This window comes from Lepidothrix coronata, unplaced genomic scaffold (assembly GCF_001604755.1).
Source record: "Lepidothrix coronata isolate B3197 unplaced genomic scaffold, Lepidothrix_coronata-1.0 Scaffold32, whole genome shotgun sequence".
Classification (NCBI taxonomy): domain Eukaryota; kingdom Metazoa; phylum Chordata; class Aves; order Passeriformes; family Pipridae; genus Lepidothrix; species Lepidothrix coronata.
In genome coordinates, this window is record NW_016690212.1 from 2,765,639 (window position 1) to 2,787,911 (window position 22,273).

A 22,273-nucleotide genomic window follows, 5' to 3' on the forward strand; every position below is an offset into this window, starting at 1 on the left:
TCCAAGCCTTCTATCATTTTTGCATCCATTTCCTTACTACTTGCAAGGGAAGAAGAAAGGTGTTGGAGCACGGAAGATGGATGGGATAGGGTATGGACAGGGATTGGGGGGAGAGTGATTGTGATGTGGTTTCTTTAAACATTCTTTTTAAACATGAAAGCAGCAGCACTCCAGTTGTACAATGCCTTAATCTACTTTATAGGGATCAATTACGGCTGTTACGTGGCTCAATTTACTAAACCTTCAAACTGAGAAGGGTAAGTACAACCTGCAAGTAGGGATATCGAGCTGTATTCAACAAACTAATTTAAGGAGCTGTATACATACACTGTCAGCGTTGGAAGAGAACTCAATGCCACTTGCAAGTGCAATCACAATTTCTAGAAAGTGTGGATTTAAAATACGTTTATTTTAAGGCAGTGTTTAAGATGTACATATCCAATGAAGTATTAGAAAAATATTCCTTTGGACAAGTTCAACAAATAACTAGAAATGAAAAAAATTCTAATTTTATGAAAAAAAAATCTGCAAATGAGATCTCGGTAAATAATATTAAATGAATAGGCTGCTTGAGCATTGTTACCTGCCAAAAGACAATTAAAAGCAAAAAAGACCTTCATAATTTCACATTTAATGATCCCACAAAACTGACTGAAACTGCTTTCCATACTCAAACTTTACTAAATAGTATTTGGCATTGAGGAACTATTGATATATTCGATTTTACTAAGAAGGAAGTTACTCAGACACAGTATTTCCTTTTTTAGTTATTCCCAAGCAAAACGAGTAGTGTTTCATTCTACTAGTCTATTCTACTAGTGTCTACTAGTTCTGTCAGCATTTTCAGATTAAGTATAATTCAGCTATACAAAAAAAAATCTTCAACTGTGACTGCTTGTAAAAAATACTGCACTACTATCTTTTTCACAATAATATATTCTCTGAGTTCTCAAATAAATTTTTAAGTTCTAAGTTAATCATTCAACCAAAAAGGGATTCAAGCTCTTCCGTAACTAATTCTTTTCAATGTCTTATTATAGGATGTTTCCACAATACACTAAATATTTAAGAAAAATACACATTTCATATGTTGGAAAACCTTAATGAGATCTTCTTTAATTATCAATACAAGTTTACTCCAACATTTCTAACTGTAGTATGGAAAAATTAGATATCCATTGTAAATACAAAGTAGTGTTCCTAAAAACTATTATCAAGTTCACATATAGTCTAAAGAAACACATTAACCATCTCTTAAGAGCAGTCATATATCTTGTCTCATGCATAATCAAAGGAGCAAAAGACAAAACCAGTCCAAGATCCTACAGCTTTCTATCTGACAGTCTCATCATTTTACTAAATAACACTTTATCTCAAACTATTCTCTAATGAGAATTTGATATCTTGGTATCATTTTTATGAAGGTACTTCTCATACAAATATTTTGGTTAAAAGAAAGGATATTAAGCACATTCTGTGAAGATGTTTACCTGGAGCATTCTTCTTCCAGTGACCATCTTATAATGAAATAATATTCACCTTCAATTTCACGTATTGGCTCATTTCTAGCTAAACACTGACACTGATCTTATTTATTTCTTTAAGTTTATCTTACTGGTATTGTTTCCTTCTCATCCCTTGATTTTACTTACATTACTCCTTGATTCGCTCCTAGAAAAGCTCAGGTAAAACACCAATGTGTAGGAAAGCACTATATTTATACTATTTTCTCTCAAAACACCGCACTAGACTACTTCTTCAAACCAATTTCTCCAACACGTGTGGAAGAGCATTTCCATTATACAACTAATTGCAGTAATGGAGAAACAAATGAAAGCTAGTTCTGCATTTAACTTCTCAGAATGACCTATCAGAAGATGTTTTATTGGGCTCTATAATGGTACAAACAGAAGCTAAATGGAAGTACATTTGAAGGTCTAACTAGAACCATTAGAAAGGAGAATAAATTGAAGAATTAGAAGAAATGATTGAAAGAGGATGATCCACATCATCTATACCATTCATGACCCATATACTTTAAAATGAAAAGTCCCCATGAGATTCAATTACCCCACAATATAGGCCAATTTGACTAACATATTATTAAGCATGTATTTGATCATATTATTATATATTTACATTAATCATATAATTACAACAGTAGGAAAACAATTTAACTAATGTACTCAGCATACAAAACTTAGAAGGAAGTAAAATCAGGTAATGCACTCATGCTACAAATTCAAAAAAGAGAATTTCCCAAATGGAACACTCTATGATGAGAACTTCCAGGCCTTGAATAATTTTGACAAATGCACGGAACCATGGGACTATGCTCTGCATTACTTCAAAAACACAGTATTAACAAAATATATAAAAAGGAAAAAAAGGAAAAAAAAACCCTCAAAGGCACAAGACCAAAGAAAAAACTGACAGATTCGATACAGGAAATTAATGAGATGCCTTTGCTTTTACTACTCATATTTACACTGCTATTCTCAGCCTATACTTATATATCCTCATTTGTTTCAGGTAGTTCTGAAGTCAAAATAGCAAGTACCGTCAAATTAATTATTAATCAAACTGTGATATCAGATTCATTAATAAAATGTTCTCTAACCAAAAAAAAAAGTCTTTAGATATCATTCTTACCTCTGTTACTTTGGGTTGAAGTCTTAAAACTTCAGGACTCATGCGTGGGATATCTATATGGATCTAATTAGACAAAGAGGAATACTGTAAAAGGAACCAACAGCACACTTTCTGAACAACACAGTACTTAAAGTAATTCTGTTATTTTACAGTATTAGTTATAATCCTGTTGTATCATTATTTTTGGAATTTTTTCTGTATTTCAAAACATGCATCCAAAGCTTTAAGTCATTGTTAATCTATCAAAGAGGCAAAAGAAAAAAACATATACATTTGTATTCACATTTTAGGATCCTATCATCACAATTTTTTGCAAATTAGGGGCATATTGACAATGCTAATTACCTCAGGGTAATTACAAGTAAGCACGTACTACTACTTCTATAACCTCATGTTCAACTGCCACTGTCATAGAATCATAGAATCTTCTAGGTTGGAAAGACCTGTAAGATCATCAAGTCCAAGCATTCAAAGGTAAAAACAGAGTTTAACACCTATTTTAATATATTTGACAATCAAGAAGAGAGCACAAAAATACTAGGATTTCTAAATTTTTATTCCAAACTTCACAAAGGAGTTTTATGCAACAATCCTAAAGTGATGATTTGGGGTTCCATACACAAGCACCTTATGTTAGTGATGCTATATATTTCTTGCTACTAAAGATCAGGCTTGAAGCTGAAAGAAAGATCTCAGCCTCCTCTTTGGGAAGGTTAAAGTAGTATTGTTTGGTCTACACTTAATGTTACAAATTATTCATTTCAATACCAAACTTGAAGATAACTTATCTGCTTATCTGAGTGGGCATAACAGTTTGACACCCCTATGTTTATTGCACATCATACACAGTTTCAACTTCCTAAGCAAAAGTATGGAGCCGGCAAAAAACAGTCACTGCTGTACTTTCCCTGTCTATCCTCACACATTTGAAGGAAGGTCTGAGCGTGAGACTAAAGATTTGAAAATACTACTAATCTTAAACAAAAAACCATGGCATCACTAAAGCTGACATAAAGAGAAACCCACTATTTCGAATTTCAGAACAAACTACTCCATATTTTTGCTTCTGAGATTTAGAAAAATTATTAGAGAGTTGTCTATCCAGTAAGATTAAAGAAACAGAGAAGAGCAGTAGCAAACATCAAAAACAATCTCTTTAGGTTCTTTAGGAGTGTTCCGCAGGTAAAAGTCACTTCAATGGGTGTTCTACCTGTCTGTAGGTATCTTGGTGATTTTCATCATTTCTGGAATCATAGTATTGTTCAACAAATGCAAAATACTCTTTGCGTTTTCTTTGTAAAGTGCTTTCTCTTCGGTCCACATTTGCAGGAAGATAGCCCTGAAAAAAAACAGTGACATGAGGAGGATATTACTCTTTGCCTTGCATACAAAAAGCACTGCTGGTATTTGATCACACGTGACATAATTAACTGACATAGTGCCACGTAGTCCTACACAGATCTGAATAATCCTTCAATAAACCATTTTTCTTATCAGTCCAACTGGTACAACAGTTCAGATACAAATACCACATAGAATCACTAAAATGATGTTGACTTCCAGAGAGAAAAGTTCAAATAAATAAGTTCAGGTAAATATAATGCCATATGAGTTCTTTAATTTCTATGTGGCCAGTACCGGAGCAGGTTTATTAAATTTTTAAACAAAATGCATATTAGCTCAGTTGCCTTCAAATAGGAATTATATACATTAGCAAATAAGTTTAAAACATGGTTAAACTTGTAACACAATGAAGTATTAATTCAAAAGCTTTAAAAACATTCTAGTTACATTATCTCACCGTTTCCAGTGAGAAAAAAAAACAATTTCAAGCTTTCATTTCATCTCAGCAGGTTACTAAAAGTTTCATCACAGAAAATAATCAACAGTTAGTGGGCTCTTAGTTGTAAGAACACTTGATGTGTTTCCTTAGTTGTTTCCCAAAAGCAATTTATAAATATTATCTTATTTTGCACATGGTATGGGCATACAAAGGAAGTTATGTTAATAGATCTGCAAGATCACACATTGTTGCATTAAGTATAGAACAGATCCAAATGGTTCTTCATTGAAGTAATTCATATATATATTTGAAAATCCCAATCTTTCTCCCCCCAAAAAAAATTTAAAAATTCATTCTTATTTTCTTCTTTAGTCCAGTTTGATCATCATCTGTAGTATCTCAGTCTACTTTTGATTTAAAAAACAAGCTTAGGATACTATTTCAGCATTTTACAAAATGTAAATGTTATTGAATGTTCAGCTTATATATAAAGTACACTTATTAGAAACACCATTATTCATGTAAATGGCTACCAAAAAGCTTCCTGAATATTCACAAATAGTTAAAGCTTTCTTTTAAGCAACTTGCTTTCAAATGGTCAACACCGACATCCCACAACACTGCAAAAAAGAAAGCCAATTCAAATTTAACCTACATGGCCATCCTAAATAAATACTTTGTATAAGATTCATTTTAAAGATGGATGGCTTTGAAAGAGATCTGGATATCCGAGACAATATAAGAAAAATCTAATTATTTACTAGTCAAGTCAAATTAAAATATTTCTTGCCAACAATCCATAAGTTCCCCTTCCACAATAATAGCTTTCGCTACACTAATAATAATTAGTAAAATACAGAAATCAAACTTATGTCAGGTTTAAGTTTCATTAACAAAAATAACCTTCATAACATCAAAAAAATCCTATACTAGAAGTGCAGCAACATTTGCGCTCATACAATGAGCCACAGCCATCACAGGTAACTAATAAAAGAGCAGATCATGTTGACTGTCATCACACAGCATGTACAGGACAACCAGTGGATGAGTCCCAGTCAGCATGGATTTAGGAAGGGCAGGTCCTGCACTGGAAAGGGCTGCCCAGGGAAGTGGTTGAGTCACCATCCCTGGAGGTATTTAAAAGACATGCAGATCTGGCCCTTAGGGACATGGTTTAACATTGGATTTGGCAGTGCTGAGTTCATGGTTGGAATCAATGACCTTAAAGGTCCTTTCCAACCTAAAAAATTCTATGATTTTATCTTAAAGGCAGTAAAAATGTTATTCCTGTATACTTTAATTTCTGAGCTAATAATAACAACAGAGTAAGTGCAAACCGGGGCCTCTGGTGGTCTAGTGGTTAGGGTGCAGGACTCTCACCACTGCGACCTGGGTTCGATTCCCAGCCCCCCGGGCAGATGGAGCTCGTCAGCCCTGTGAGGCAATCCATCTAAGAGAAGGTCACTCTAAACAAACCTACGTCTTGAGACCCTCACTGCCACTGTCCAAGCTTGCTCGGCCCCGGCAGATGAACCTCAGGATTAAAGGGTGGGCTCAGTTCAGCGCACGCTGGGTCTCACCTAAAAAATCCACTGCGCAGGCTCGAAGGGTTAATGACCTTTCCCAAATCTTCGCTCGCGAAGACTGGCCATTATTTAAGTGCAAACCATGTTACTTTCCAGATAACTTAAGAGGTAATTGCTTTTGCAAAACCATATCTTTTAAGATATACTGGCTTGTGTCTGGTTCCAGGTACTTTAAACCCCATCACCTTCATTTTTGCCTCAAGACTCTATCTGACACTTAATATCCTGTCTCAATCTTTTGTATTAAGTTAGATATTGAATTCTGAAGCCTGTTTATTCTCAACAGTTGTGGGGGGGGGGTTCCCTGTAGGATATCTTGGTTGCATTAGAAAAGAATTAATTTCTGAGATCAGATGTGATTGTTTGAAGGACCCTGATACTTTCTCACTCAGTCTTTTTGCCATTATTCAGTTTCAAAGACTGAACTAACCTTTCAATTCGACATGTTGTGTTTGCTGTTCAGTTTACAAATTAGGTTTTATTTTTAACAGTTGGAAAGGCTTGCAACATATCATCAGTGAATAAACTCATGGAGAGTTTAATCCATTTATTCATTAATTTCCTCCAAAGGCTTTTGCAAACGTATCTTTAGTTTGTTATTAAAAAGAGAAGTGAGCCTGGATAGTTCTGCTTGCTGTTTAGGTACAGTGAACCTAGCATTTTTGCTATATTTTAAAAATAAATCATGCAATTTTTATATATACTGTTACCAGCAGATATACATAACATTAACAGATCCTATTATACTGATTTTCACATGCTTTCCTTTAAAAAATATATTTATCAAACATGTTAACATTATTAACCTGCTGTCTATGTAATAAATATCTCAGCTGATCAATTTCTTAAATCATTTTTAAAATTCCAATTTCCATGCTGATTCTACAAACAAGATAAATATCATCTGCCACAGATACTACCAATTCCCTGAAAAAGTCTTAAGTTTGGGCTTTTTAAATAAGACTTTTGAATAATTCCAACACAAACATATCCAGCCTTAACTTAGCTCTAAACTATACTTTGGTTTCTTCAGTTTTCTGTCCTTTTTTAGCATTGCAACCGATCTTTAATCAAAATGTCGCTTTTGATTTTTAAGAACACTTATTTCCCCAGGAGCTCCCAGTGTGCTATATGGAATCACAGAAAGGCTTGGGCTGGAAGGGACCTTAAGATCATCTAGTTCCAACTCCCCCTGCCACAAGCAGGGACACTTTCACTAAACAAGGTTGCTCATAGTTCCATCCAACCAGGCCTTAAACACTTCCAGGGATTATCACACTACTCCTTACCTGGGACACATATTAATAATAGCTGAGTACTAGGTTACCATTAGAAAAAAGCATGGTGAAGCTTATGACCACAAAAACTGAAAGCACTTTTTCTTCCCCACTTGGGAAAGAAGATGAAAAAGATGCTGCCTTACAGCACAGAAAAGTAATGATTACTAAATGACTCATCTTTGGGTTTCCAAAATATATCACATGAGGATTAATTAACAGATAAGAAATCACGGTAAGACTTTCTTAGAAAAGCTAAGAACTTTCAAAGTATTGCCATTTGGAGGTAGAAACAAACCAACCAACTAACCAAAGTCTTGTAGGTCTCTTATTAAAAAAGAAAAAATCCACTTAATTCTTAAAGAACAAAAAAAGTAACCTGAAGACAGTTTTTTTTCAGAGGTATGACAAGACAGATCAAGTTAAGAATTGAACTGAAATAGATACTGAACTGGAGTGGTTAAAGCAACAGAACGACAAACTCTACACTTAAGAACTCCTCTAGACCAGGAATCTGAGGAATACTAAAATAAAGTCAACTTAAGGAATTAAATGAAAGCTCATGGAAAGCCCATATTCTTACTAGAGAGCAAGAAGAGCTAGTTTACTTTATGTAAAAGTTGTATTTTTAAAATTTGCATAATTCTTTCTCTCTAAATCTCAGTGTCAGTCTTCTGATTCAGAACTTAAACTATTCTTATGCTTTAGCTTACTGTGTTTCAAAGTCAAGTTTAAGCTAGCCATATGTTTTTAATTTGAGTATTTTAAAACAGGCATCCTAAACTTCAAGAGAAAAAAAAATGCCCCTTTCATTACTAAAATCTCCCAGACAACTTTGGAAACAGAACTAAAATACACTGTAAGCTCCATGTTTAATTTCAATTACAGTAGGATATTTGAATATCCACCATTAAGCTGCATCTGCATTTAGCGCTAGAAGGAACTAAGCTGCAAATTTAGTAGAACTCATCAGCAAGAGAGACTCTTTCAGTCACTGGAAATCAGTGTCAATCTGAAGTAAATACTTTGCATTCCCTACGGAATTATTCTATAAAAAGCAAAGCAGTTTAAGTCTACTCTCTGAAAAATTCAATAGTGTTAAACTGGTGTGTGTATAATTCAGAATTTTAAACAGTTCTTAAATGCATGAAGATTTGCTGAGAAAGTGTCTTTCATAACCTCTGGAGAGTAGACAGAACAAGAGTTCTGTTTCTTTTTAATACAAACATCTTTGCAAGCCTTCTCCCAACCACAGGCAGACAAGCAACAGCTAAAATGCACAACTGTTTGCCATCAAAAGTACTATAGCTTAAAAGGTAGACATGAAAAATACTTCTATGAGGAAAACACTGTATTTTTGCAGGAGAACCATTTTAATTAGAGAGCAAACACTGAGATTAAAAAAATCCTGTTCTCTAACACCAAACCCAGTTAATCACAGATTCCCACAAGCTTCTCTCCAATGCCCAACCAAAGCACCTCTGTGTGCTGCTCCACAGTATTTCAAGCTACTACCAAGCTACTACTACCTACTCTCAAGCTACTGCCATTGCAAAATCCTCTGGCCATTGGGCACAGTTCAGAGAGCTCAGCCAGTCAAAGATTCACATTACAAAAAAGTGATTAGCTTTTTAATTAGGTTGTCTCTCTGAACTGACTCACAGGTCTGACATCAAGAGAGCCAATGCCACAACTTAATTGACCACAGCAGTTCCAACTTGTTCATCCTAAACCACTATACAAAAATCAGCCAAAAACCCTACAGATCCTATCAGAGCTTTTCCTCAGTACATTGTTAATCCTTTCTTGCAGTTACTTTAATGTGAAGTCCGAATGAAGCCTTTCGTAGGACACTGATAGGCTTCGTTTCCTCTACTGTGTGTCTATTCTCAAGAAAACCGTAAGAATGTTCTTGTCTTTGAACTCTCCACCACTCCATCAGAACTGGTTGAAAGAGGCCTCTGTTATCACACAAGCCTTTCTTTCATAGAAAGCCAGGCTGAAAAATAAAGATATATAGCTGACATGATTTAGTACTACTTCTCATCCCCCTCCTTTCAATTTGATAGGATAAGCCTGAAACATGAGCAAAAGAACATAACTTCCATTACAATTCAGCAACAGGACACAATGTTTTCAACTATCACTAATGGATTCTAACTCAAGCAAAATTATTTGCAATGCTTGAAAAAGCTATTATTACTAAATGCAAAGGAAGAATTAAAAAGAAATACAACTTACTGAAAGAAGCTTCCACGCAATTGGACGAACCTGTTTGGGAATGCCAGACCAACTCAATTTTCGCAATTCATCTATTAAAAGAGAAATGTTTCATGAGAACCAAGGAATCTATTAATTAATATACACAGATATATTCAAATTAGCACAAAGGTTGTAACAACAATGATCATGTCTTCTTAGGAAATCCAATGAAATCAGAAATATAGGGCAATCCTAATGACAATAAAATACTGAATAACTGCTATCCATAGGGATACCTCTGATAATTGGTACTGACTGTGATAAGGTAACTTTCTGGAGTATTTCTCAGCATTAATTTTTAGTGTACATGCCTTACACTGTCTCCCTCAGCAACTTACTACATAAATGTGTTATTCTCCCACTGTTTTTTGAGATACATATGAAGGGTACACACACGTAAAGCAGTTGTAATACACTAGAGTATACACGAAATATAAGGAGCAGCAGCATATGCTTTCAAAAATATTAAAAGGTTCACAGTACTTCTGTACACTATGCATGGATGAAGGAAGCATGAAAGCATGCTCATACACATAACCCCCAAGAAACGTGGTGGTATCACAATAAATTTCTCACTTATTCTTCATCTCAAGGAGTTGAGAGACACTGGAAGAATACAAGATGACCAAAGGATCAGTAATATTAGAAAAATATGACACTACTAGAGTTCATTGTGAACCCAAGTCTCAAAGAAACAATGAAAGCAGAACTTGTGCAGACTATAAACACAGATTAAGAGACAAACTGAACAGTAAGTCACAGGCTGGCACAACAAATCATGAGTAAGTCATCATGAGTATGTTGTCACTGCAAATACAAGGATTCAACAGGAAAAAGACTCCAGCTGTGATGATCAAGCACGAGACACCCAACAGGGACCCCCTGACAGCACCCGGTGACATAATTTTACCTTTTTTCCCATTATTTGATCTTCTTTTTCCACTACGCTTCTACTTCCTTTTCTCTGTCCCAATTTAACAAACCACTCCAATTACTTCTTGCCTTGATGGTCCCAGCTTTGCTACAGCTATACCCAACTTTGCTATTTCTGAAATGATTACCTTCGCACCGTTGGTCTTGTAACACCGCACTTTCCAAAGTGGCCCCCGTGGCCACTCTCCACACAATGGCACTGTTCGGGCATTTCTCACACAATTCCCCCTTTAATACTCGTGGAATCCCATAAAGTGCTATCTACAACTTCTGACAGCTTCTCACACTGTGGTTTGTTATGTACAGCAATTTCTCACATCATCTCTAGTAGTTCTGCACACCCCAGGGAGTTTGCTCGGCCTCCGAGCAGCTTTGGTATTTGCTTGCAGTCCCACCATATCTGCAACAAGCTTCAATTCCAGCCATGATTTGATGTCAAGCAAATCCCCATGATACCAAGCACTAAATCATAAGTAACAGTATCACTGGTTATATTCTTCTAAGAGCCAAAAAGGCAGGAATCGAACAGAAGAAGTAAAGGCAAAGTAAACATATAATATAAACAAAAGTAGAAAAATGGTATTTTGTATAGTTTATGAACAAGAACAACAAAAAAAGAGAGAATGTCTGCTGTAAGTAAACACATCTATTTATGTATTTATTTATGTATTTCTACTCCATCCCAGAACATGATAGTTAGCTCCAGTTGGTTTAATAACAATGAAGGCCCCAAGTCTTCAAGAGCAAGTGATCTCCAACTGTGCATCATCCTGCTCCACTCCTCCTTGTGCAGTATTTATGAACAAGTGTGCTTTACTGGATCTGATCTATTTGTGTCACTGGTAGTCTGGCTGAAAGGAAACCGATCTTGTGCGTTAGTTTATTACTTTCTTACTCAATCATTTGGGTAAAGTTTCAAGTTTTGGCTACTGTTACACACAACCATACCATTTACAAACTATGTAATTAGTATATGCAGAAAATAGAAAATAAGTTGCAACTCAAAAACTACTTTTATTATTCTCTATTAACATCAATTGTTCATTCTCAACTCTACACCCCACCAAACTCACTCTAATTTTTAACCTTTCTGAGGTCTTTTTCTCCTCCCTTAACGAAATAGCAATCTATGCACAAACATGGGTACCAAGCTTTAAAAGCAGGCCACGTAAAGAGAAGGGGGGGAAAAAAAAGCATGAAACAAGAAAACATGCAAATCTACTGTCACAATCAGAAATGTGGAGCATGTGATTAAATCAGTAACAAATCATCTAGTACAAAAATTCTACTTACTCCTAAGTAACTCATTTAAGGCCAAACACAAGAAGTACACAGACAAATTGGAATACAGCTTATTCCAGTAAAGCTTTCTATCCTGTGGTGCTGCTGAGATTTCCTTCTATGTTCATAACCAAGCAAAGACAGTTTTGACAATGACAATTTAAATTATGGCACCATTGCAAATGAAACCTCTGCTTTGCATTTAAGCTAAATATAAACAACTGCTTGTAGGACTTGCTTGAGCTAAGGATTCATTCTTTGAAATTTAAAGAGAATGGAGAAATAATGTTGTATTTCTGCAAGTTTCAAGAGAAATGAATTTACCCTTCTGATGCTATTCTGCAATGAACATACATTTCCTTTAGTTAGGGATAGCTTGGGCTGTCACATAATTTCAAACAATAACACACATATCCTATGGGACTGCGTTTCAAAGGACCCTTGTTTCTGGAAGGAAATCTCAGCACTGGACATGAAAGTAAAAACCAACGACAAAACATCTTTCTATTACAACATAGCACTTACTTGAAACAGATCCTCTAATTATCCATAACACGGGATTTGGGAGCGAATATGTCCCTACATTTTTCTATGTTAAACACAAATATTTATATTCCTCTGCCATTGCCTTATCCTCTCTGAGTGCTCTTTTAATACCTAGATTGTCTGCTGGGCCTACAGAATCTTTGGCAATGTTCCTTCTCCCAAAATACTGGAGAAAAAGCATTTAAAGCTTAGTTTTATATGTTTTCAAAGTTGTTTCTCAAACTCTCTTTTAGAAATGCTTCCACGCATTTGGCCTGACAGGGTTTATATTCTGCTCTACTCTCCTTATTTCACATAGAACTTTACCTTTGGACTGTATTTAATAACCTCCTATTGTATTTGATAACCTCCTCTGCTCTGTTGTCATGTCATCCAGGATGAACTTTCCAGGTCTGAACTTTTTCAAGGCTTTTGTTTCTGATTTTGCTTTTGTTAAGTGGTACAGTAATTGCTTTCAGGACAGAAACTGTTAGACAGACATATGATTCCACATTTGAGAATTAAGAATCTAGAATTAAGTAAATTCTATCACAAACCATTAGCCCTGGGTATGTGATAATTCTACTTCTTCACACTGACTGATGCCCTAAATCACAGACCTCAGTGATCCTTCCAGTATCTCAGACTATTCCAAAAAATCACACAAAATTCTGGTTCTAACTTTTCACTACAGTGAGCTCAACTAGCATTTTGCCAGTGACAAAAAGCACACAATAAAATTGAAAGAGGTTAAGCAAGAATTCTTATCAGGTGCAGTAGCAAACCTCAAAAGCACAGTCTGACCCTTGCATGTCACTGTTGTTAAAGCATCACTTCATGTTATGCTTTCCTCTGATGGTTCATCACCAAAACGAGGAAAGAAAACAAGGAACCCTGTCCTTTCCAACAACAGTTACAAAAGCAGGGCAAAAGTCATGCCTAGAAGACTTAGTCTAACATTGCTATAGTAAAAAATAAAAATTATTCTGGTGATAAGAGAGAGAAGAAAATATTAAAGCATATACACAGAGTACCACTTTAGATATACCCAAAAGACTGTCAGTGAAGCTAAATTCTAATAATGCTGTTAAAATACATTAATCACATGTACATTTTATTTGACATACAGAGCTAACTTTTATAGAAAGTGTATCTATTACTGTTTTTAAAGTGGGCTTTATTTTTAGAAGTGACCTACCAGGTGACTTCATAAAAATCAAATGATAACCCAAAATTGAAATACTTGCGTTCCAGTTCTCAGGTTAAATATAAGACATACTGTTAAACAAAAAAAGAGCTGGGATTAAATCATTCTGACATTTTTATCTCATAATTAAAATACTAAATTCATAGAATAGTTTAGGTTGGAAGGGACCTTTAAAGGCCATCTAGCTCAGCAACCCTGCAATTAGCAGGGACATATTCAACTAGATCAGGTTGCCCAGAGCTCCTGACCTTGAATGCTTCCAGGGATGGGACATTCACAACTTCTCTGGGCAACCTGTTCCACCACCCTCACTGTAAAAAATTTCTTTCTTATATCTAGTCTGAATCTACCCTCTTTCAGTTTAAATCATCACCCCTTGTCATATCAAAACAGACTGAAAAAAATTCTGTCCCCATCTTTATTATATGCTCCCTTGAAAGGCCACAACATCTCACCAGCGCCTTCTCTTCTCCAGGCTGAACAATTCAGGTTCTCTCAGTCTGTCTTCATAAGAGAGGTGGTCTAGCTCAATGATCATCTTCATGGCCCTCTGGACTCACTCCAACAGGTCCACGTCTCTTTTTTTCTGAGGACTCCAGAGCTGGATGCAGTACTTCAGGTGGGGTCTCACCAAAGTGGAGTAGAGGGGGAAAAGGGGAGAATAACCTCCCTCAACCTGCTGGCCACGCTGCCTTTGATGCAGCCCAGGGCACATTTGGCTTTCTTATCTGGTCAGCCTCTCATCCACCAGTACCTGCTCCCTGTCCCTCTCCCTGTTTTACTGCCTAAATCCCTTCATCCCCCAGTCTGTATTGATATTGAGGGTTGCGCCAACCAAAGTGCAGGACCGTTCACTTGCCTTTGTTGAAACTGATAACATTCCCATGATCCCACTCCTCCATCTTGGACAAGTCCCTCTGTATGGCATCCCATCCCTTAGGAGTGTCAACCACACCACTCAGCTCGGTGTCATCTGCAAATCTGCTGAGAGTCCACCTGATCCCATGGAATATGTCACTGATGAAGACATTGAATAGCACCGGTCTCAGTGCAGACCTGAGGGACACCACTCATCACTGATCTCTATCTGGACATTGAGCCACTGGCCACTACTTTCTGGGTGTGATCATTCAACCAGGAGTCCACTTCTCTCCAATTTATAGAAGGATTTTGTGGGACACCATGTCAAAGGTATTAGAAAAGTTCAAATACATGACATCTGCAGTCTTCTGTTGTCTACTGATGTAATCACTCCGTTGCAGAAAGCCATAAGATTGCTCAGGAAGGGCTTGCCCTGGGTGCACCCATGCTAGCTGTCCCAAATCACCTCACTGTCCTGCATGTGCCTTCACAGAGCTTCTAGGAGGGTCTGTTCCATGATCTGCCCAGGCACAGAGGTGAGGCTGACAGACTGGTAGTTCCCAGGGTCCTCCTTTCTACTCTTTTTAAAAATTGGTGCAATGTTTCCCTTTTTCCAGTTACCAGGGTCTGCCATGACTTTTCAAATATCATTGGAGAGTGGTTTGGCAATGACATCAGCCAATTCCCTCAGGACTAGAATATACCTCATCAGGTCCCATAGACTTATGTATGTTCAGGTTCCCCAGGTGGACAGAACACAAGCCTAGGCAACAGCACAGGCTTGAGGAAGAATGGCTGGAAAGCTGCCTGGCTGACAGCCAGCTGAACATGAGCCAGCAGTGTGCCCAGGCAGCCAAGAAGGTCAGTGGCATCCTGGCTTATATCAGCAATAGTGTGGCCAGCAGCACCAGGGAAGTGATTGTCCCTCTGTACTCGGCACTGGTGAGGCTGCACCTCAAATCCCACGTTTAGTTCTGGGCCCCTCACAACAACAAAGTCGTTGAGGTGTTGGAGCAGGTCCAGAGAAGGCAACAGAGCTGGTTAAGGGTCTGGAGCACAAGTCTTATGAGGAGCAGCTGAAGGAGCTGTGGGTGTTGAGCCTGGAGAAAAGGAGGGTTGGGGGGGGGAGGCGGGGACCTTATCGCTCTCTATAACTACCTGACAGGAGGTTGTAGCCAGGTGGGCGTCAGTCTCTTCTCCCAAGTAATAGGGCAAGAGGAAAAGATCTCGAGTTGTACCATGGAAAGTTTAGATTGGATATGAGGAGAATTTTCTTCACCAAAAGGGTTGTCAAGCACTGGGACATGCTGTCCAGGGAAGCGGCTGAATCATCATCCTTGGACGTATTTAAAAGAAATGCAGATGTCACGCTTGGGGACATGGTTTAATGGTGGAGTTGAACTCAACGATCTTAAAGATCTTTTTCAACTTATATGATTCTATGATTTTCTTACAGTCAGTATGAGGCACTTTGCTCCTCCAGTCCCTGTCTTGCAGTCCATCCACTCAGGAAGTGTGGGAAGAGAGGTTGCCAGTGAAGACCGAGCCAGAAATTCTGTTGAGTACCTCAGTCTCCTCCTCATCTGGCAAGACCGGTTTGCCAGTCTTGTTCATAAGGGGGGGTTCGCTTTCTTTGACTTTTCTTTTCTGAGTGACATACCTGTAGAAGCCCTTCTTTGCATTTCTTGCCAAGTCCAGCTCCAGCCATGCTTTGGCCTTCCAGACCTCCACCTTTACACAAGGCAGTATCCCTATACTCTTCCCAGGATACCTGTCCCTGCTTCCACTGTTTGTCTAAGTTCTAGCCTGTAAGCTGCGACAATATCACAATTTTTTTATCCAATTTTCTTTAGCTTTTCTTTTAAACACCTCATTTTTCCTTTTTCCTCCCATGTTTCCTACTGAATATTTAACTTTCCCACCAAGAAGTGCTAAGTACATGCACATTTTACAGTACCTTGCAATAGAAAATTCATTTGAGGCTGAATTTTCTCCACATAACACATGATAAAAACTTTTTTTTTAAGTTTCACATTGAGCCAATATATAGCACACAGCATGCTCAAGGGAACAAAGAGTTAGAAATTAATTTGTTTAGAACACAAGAGCTACAAACACATATGAAATGCCTGGCAGAAATCAGGAGCTTAAGAGCAGGTAAGTCCACAAAGATGTCACATAAAGAAAAAACTATTTGAATACACCTCTAAAAACTTTCTGTCCAAGAAACAGAAGCAAATGAGACACTTGATACAAGATTGTTAGAAAACAGGTACAACATTCTGTTATAAAACAGCCTTAACATGATAAGAATCAGGACAAGATGTAAGCTCACACAACATCCAGTGCTCAATCCTTCCTGGCAACCAAGAAAATTGCTGCCTGAGTGTCAGGCCTTAAGAGCTGCCACCAGCCCCATGTGGCTCCTACTGTCAGAGAAGTTCAAAACCTGGAACACATCTCAGAGCTTCAAAGAGACTGAAGAGTTCTCACTTACATCCACAGATGTCAGATCTTCACAAAGAGGAGGCAGAGAGAGAGAAGCAGACTGGAAAACAAAGCACTACTTTTCTAACTTCTGTCAGTTTTCTAGATGAGGAATCTGTTCTCTTCAACCTGTCCCACCAGCACGCTTTCATTTCCTTCCTCATCTGAAAATTTTTTGCCTTCCTCCCCTTAATATGTGTCATTATTCCCATGGATTCACAAAATTAAAGGATGAATGGCAGCTAACGGAAAGAAATGCCAAAAATAACTTGTTTATTTGAGAGTTTTGTTTGGGGCTATTTATTTGTTTGTTTTGTTGTTTGCATTTTTTTTAATCCTCACAGCATCTATACTCACAATGTCGTGGACACATCTTTTTTTCCCCAAATTAGACCTTGGCTATTAGACTGTACGATTTTGTTTTTAATAAAGGTAAACAGGAAAGAATGAAATTAGAGGAAAATAAGGAACAAATCTAAAGGTACCACATTTCTGCTCTGTAGGGTACAAATAGACTCCAACTACACAGTAAGTTTATTAACTTCTATTGCATAGAATGCAGTAGCATGGAAGTACAGATGAGAAAGTTTCACACTTGGAAACTGCTGTCTTATAAAAACGCACTTGACTATGTATGTCCACCTCACAGTTTGCAATTCTTTAAACTGAGGTGTCAGAAAAAATTCATCCTCAACCAAGACATTAGGAATAGCAAGGAAATGTGCTTGTACTTATATTTGAAACTTGACCTCTACTGATTACCTAATTAATCATTAAACTGTTTTGTCAGTGGCTGAAGTATTACATTCTCCCTAGTCAAAGCATAATTTCAAGTTATTGTTATTAGAGTAATTCCTTCCCTTGTAGATTTCCCAAGGAATTAGACATCCTAGCTATGAGCTGGAGAACATGCTCCCAAGCACAGGATTTCTACAAAAAAGTTTTAATAACACCTACAAATCATACACACACTTTCAATCAAAATAGCACTGAAAAAATATCTTCACTTCACTACAACTAATATTTTCTTAAAATTCCAGAAAAATTATTTTGAAAATGGGCAGTTGTAAAACATTCTAATTACAGACATGACCACTTGTTAAAAATGTGAGCACAGAACAAGGTGAAATTAGGCGGATCCAAAAACAGTATTTGTAAAATCCTGTCTATGAACTCTGTCCCAGACTGAAAGGATACTTTCTGAAGAAACAGCTTGAACCTCAATTGTTACTCTGTCTTTCAGTTGTCTTATTATTTGATATAATTCTGTGACCAATGAGTATGAAAATCTGTACAAATTCCCCTAGATTTTAGACAAAAAGTAACTTAATTTGTTCGCACTAGCCAACTATCACTTCTGCTAAGGAGACAGCAGTTACTTTTCACAGAAACATTGTTTGGTTACAATATCTTATTATGAAGGCATAATGTGGTAGGAAATTGCTTCAAATTGATACAATTAATTTAATTTTGGAAAAATTTCATTTATCTAGTTTACTACAATACATTTAGATATACATTTCCTCTCTGAAGAAAAAAAAGTTTAAAGAAATTATTCTAACAGAAATCTTAGGGCAGTATCCTTTTACTGCAGTAGATTTAAAGATTCCTCATATTTCATAAATATTTCATGGGGCATTTTACAAAGAAAACATTAATTTACCAGCCTTTTAACCCCACGAGCAATTACTAGAGCTATTAACCACTACGCCTAAAATACATTAGGGCAAACAACCAAGTCTACAAGTATTTTTCTTGGAACTACAAGCTTATAATTCTATCCATTACAAATAAATAAAAAATATGTCAAGAAATATTAGAGGAGTTCAAAATTTCTCTGTATGTATTATTCATTTCTGATACAGCTGTTATTTCATTGAGATCACTGTAAATGGCTACATGAAGTGATGGCCTGCATGAACAACTCCACAACAGATGTGATAAACTAGATTTACATGTTTTATGTTCCTATAACATAAATTCCCTGGATATTTCAACTATACAAAGCTGGAAAATTCTTTCAAGAGCACAGAAGCACAGAACTGCAGCTCCCCCAACAGCATGTTATAATACAGGCAGCACATATAGAAAATAGCTTTAATAGAGGGCTTGTTATTACTATGGCAACCACAGCAACTGGTTTTCAAAATGAATAATAGCTCTGTTAGGCACTTCATTAATTTATTTTTTTTTTTAAATCAAACACTGCCTTTAATCTTCTCAATGGAACAAAGCGTTACTCTGAATGCATGCAGAAACAGGAAATAAAGTCCAATCCACTGTTGTAAAAAGAGGGGAAGATCCTTTTCAGAACCTTTGGTAGAAAAGAACAGGAAAGTACATCTTGTCCGTTATTTCACATCGAAAGTCAGAGAAGCATAAATAGATGAGGTTGGTGTTAGAAGGTAAAGAAAAGCAAGTGAACATAAGATTATAAACACTAAGGCAAAAGGAAGATTAATAAAACTGCTAAGAAAGACCTACAAGTGAAGTCAACGATGGAAATGATGGTAAGTAATGGAGAATAACTATGCCAGCAGAAGACGTTAAGTGGCATTATAGTTTTTCACAGTTCTCCCAAAGCATTCGATGTCTGTGCATCATAAACTGTAATGCCATTCAAACAGTCTCAACAAACTTTCCAAGTAAAACTAAGGGAAAAGCTTTTAAACCCTATTCTGAATGTTTTTTAAAAAATTGTAGCTCTTACTGTTTTAATTATGAGTCTTTACTCCAGTGGTTGCACTGGGAATATCATTTCAGTTCAGCTATACCTTAGGTTCTATTATATCAAATTCCTGTAAAAGGCAAGTCCATAACCTCTAATCCATACAAGTTTCTGTCAGTTAACTACAAACATGCAAACGTCTCCAGAGCAGTTGGCCATGATGGCTGAAATACAGTGATCATGACTTGAAAAGACACATAGAACTAATGTCACATCACATGAAGCAGCAGCAGGACACACATTCACTTTATACTATATATCAACAAACTGAAAGAAGAATAAGCACTAACATGATCAACTACAAGCAGTTCCAGGCTGCAAGGGGCAATAAAGTTCTAAATTATACGGGTGAACTAGGAGCATAGAGATAAATCACTATGTAGCTCAGTGCAGATAAATTAATGAAGTTGGGAACAAAATTAAGTGCAATTCAATTAATGCATTTTGTAAAGTTATTGAAACTTTTCACCAGCATCAGTTTGGCAAGCAATTTTAAAGGACATAACAGATTGTTGTTACAGAACACTGTATTTATGAGCCCTAAATTAAAGGTAATTACTTTGTTAAATCAGGTTTAATATAAAACTAGAATGGATGTGAGCACAAATAGGAAAATCCTACTTTTCAAGTTGCTGCAACAATACAGATGACCACTGTGATGAGAAGTTTTCTTTCTGAATTTAATTTCTAGAGAACCAACCTAGAATTCTTTTATTATAGTACACACAGGCAACTAGTTATTGCTATGAGATAATCTGAGATAACACCATTTTTAACTCCTGTAAAACTATGTAATTATTTTCTGCCATCAGATTAATCAAGAATTTGGCTATTCTTTACATGTTCTGTAAGACTTCACAGCAATCTACTAATTGTATAGCAAAGAACTAAGAGAGCACAAGACTCAGCAGCTACTGGTACTCTACGAAATCTCTTTTCTGAGATTTCGTTACAATAAGGAAAATAAATAGATGAGGTTTAAAAAATGCAATGAAAAGTGCTGTTGAATGTGAACATAAGACACAGCAATATCAATAAGTTTAAGATGGGAACACCTTACCATTTTCATGGGTGCTTTTACAGGGCCTTCTATTATTTTTATCAAAGTAGTATGCTAAAACTTCCATATGTTATTTTGTTCAACTTGTGAACGTGACTACTCTACTTCATGACTAAGTAGAAAGAAAAATGACCTTAACAAGCAAAACAGCTTTACAACTTAAGAAATTAGTTGGTTTGACTCTAAAAAAAGTGATATACATGTTTTATGTTGCATAACAGTAGCATTACAACATTGTGAAGCTTTATTAAATCAGAAAAACACAGTACACCAAGCTCACTGTTGGTTGTTGCTTGTTTCTGACATCCAATTACATACTCATTAGACATACAGTGTAAAAAAATCAGAAAATTAGTTGATTTTAAGATAAAGAAGGAATTAAGGAAGTGCTTTAATAGGCTAAATTTTAAATTGATATTAAAACACTCATCATACAACTGCTATGCTGAGGCTGCAACTATGTGATAACTTGTTTGTTTTTGTCATCTGATTTTATAAACATAGTCTGCTTACACTGTTTACACATGTAAACAGCTCCCCAAAATATTGTGCAAGACTACTTAAAAGCACAAGTTTAACAAATTTAATAGAATTGAACTTTAATTGGAAACCTGACAGACACAGAAGTACTGTTCCTCTAATATGTACAAAGTGCCTGTTGAAGGAAAGAAATTTCTTCCCAGAGACACTCTCCCTATGCTGCTTTGTTACAGTTCCATCCCCTCCTCTTAAAGCAACCAATTGTTCCCAAAAGATTCTGCAATCTCACCTTCACTCAGTGACAAAAGCTTCACTGCAAGGAAGGACAAGGCAGGAAATTAAGTCTATATCTTGACTCCAAGTCAAGCATAAGCACAGGCTGATTGCACAAAACAACTGCTGCAAATTGTTCCTTCTGAATAACCTGGCATGCAGTACCAGGAGTGGGAGGCTACACAGACACACAGACCCTGCAGTCCACTCTGCAGCTGTCTACTAAAACCAGCAATACTACCAACAGTCCTATCCTGCTTCCTGAATTTGCATTCAGTACACCTCAATGTGAGCTAATTGACAGGGGTAAGTCCTCAACTCCCTCACCAACCAAAACTGCTTGTTACAACAGGCTCCTTCCACCAGCCCACATTTCTTGCAGTAACATGCTTCTACTTTTTCAGCAATTTTCATTCTGTAACTTTAACTTTATGAGACTATCTCCCCATGCTTTGCATTATACTACTACTTGAAGGTAAACTGTTAGGGCCATTGAATACCTCTCTCTTGCAGCACAAAACATATACCTAGAAGTAGCATTTCTATAGGAATAGGGGTTTTTTCATACAGTTAACTGCTCTTGAGACCCAATTCACATTATTTGTCCCCATTTATAACATAGGTAATAACATAGCAATAGTCAAATAAGAAGTGCCAAATGGAAGTAAGGCATGTTATTTGCATGTATTTATCATACAAACAACAAAAATGCCTGCAGGACAGAGAAGTCTCTTGGGAGGTCTTAAAGAAAGACTCAGAACAATTACTAGGGCAATTATAAATTATAAGCATGAGTTGATTAGTTCAGCTCTACAAAATATTAAAAATTAATTAAGGGCACTTTTGAGCAATGGAAATAGGCTCTTTATTCATAAATA

The 22,273-nt window shown here is 36.5% G+C and overlaps 1 protein-coding gene across 2 annotated transcripts in view; it reads right to left on the reverse strand.

The window, feature by feature from the left end:
- The window catches only part of TBC1D22A (TBC1 domain family member 22A), a 155,855-nt gene that overhangs the window by 124,975 nt on the left and 8,607 nt on the right, over window positions 1-22,273 (reverse strand). For both annotated transcript variants that reach the window (XM_017811506.1, XM_017811507.1), the window contains exons 5-7: window positions 9,540-9,610; window positions 3,863-3,991; window positions 2,653-2,715 (exon numbers count right to left, since the gene is read on the reverse strand). In XM_017811506.1, the coding sequence (XP_017666995.1) occupies window positions 2,653-2,715; window positions 3,863-3,991; window positions 9,540-9,610 (263 nt within the window). The remainder of the gene's footprint in view (window positions 1-2,652; window positions 2,716-3,862; window positions 3,992-9,539; window positions 9,611-22,273) is intronic.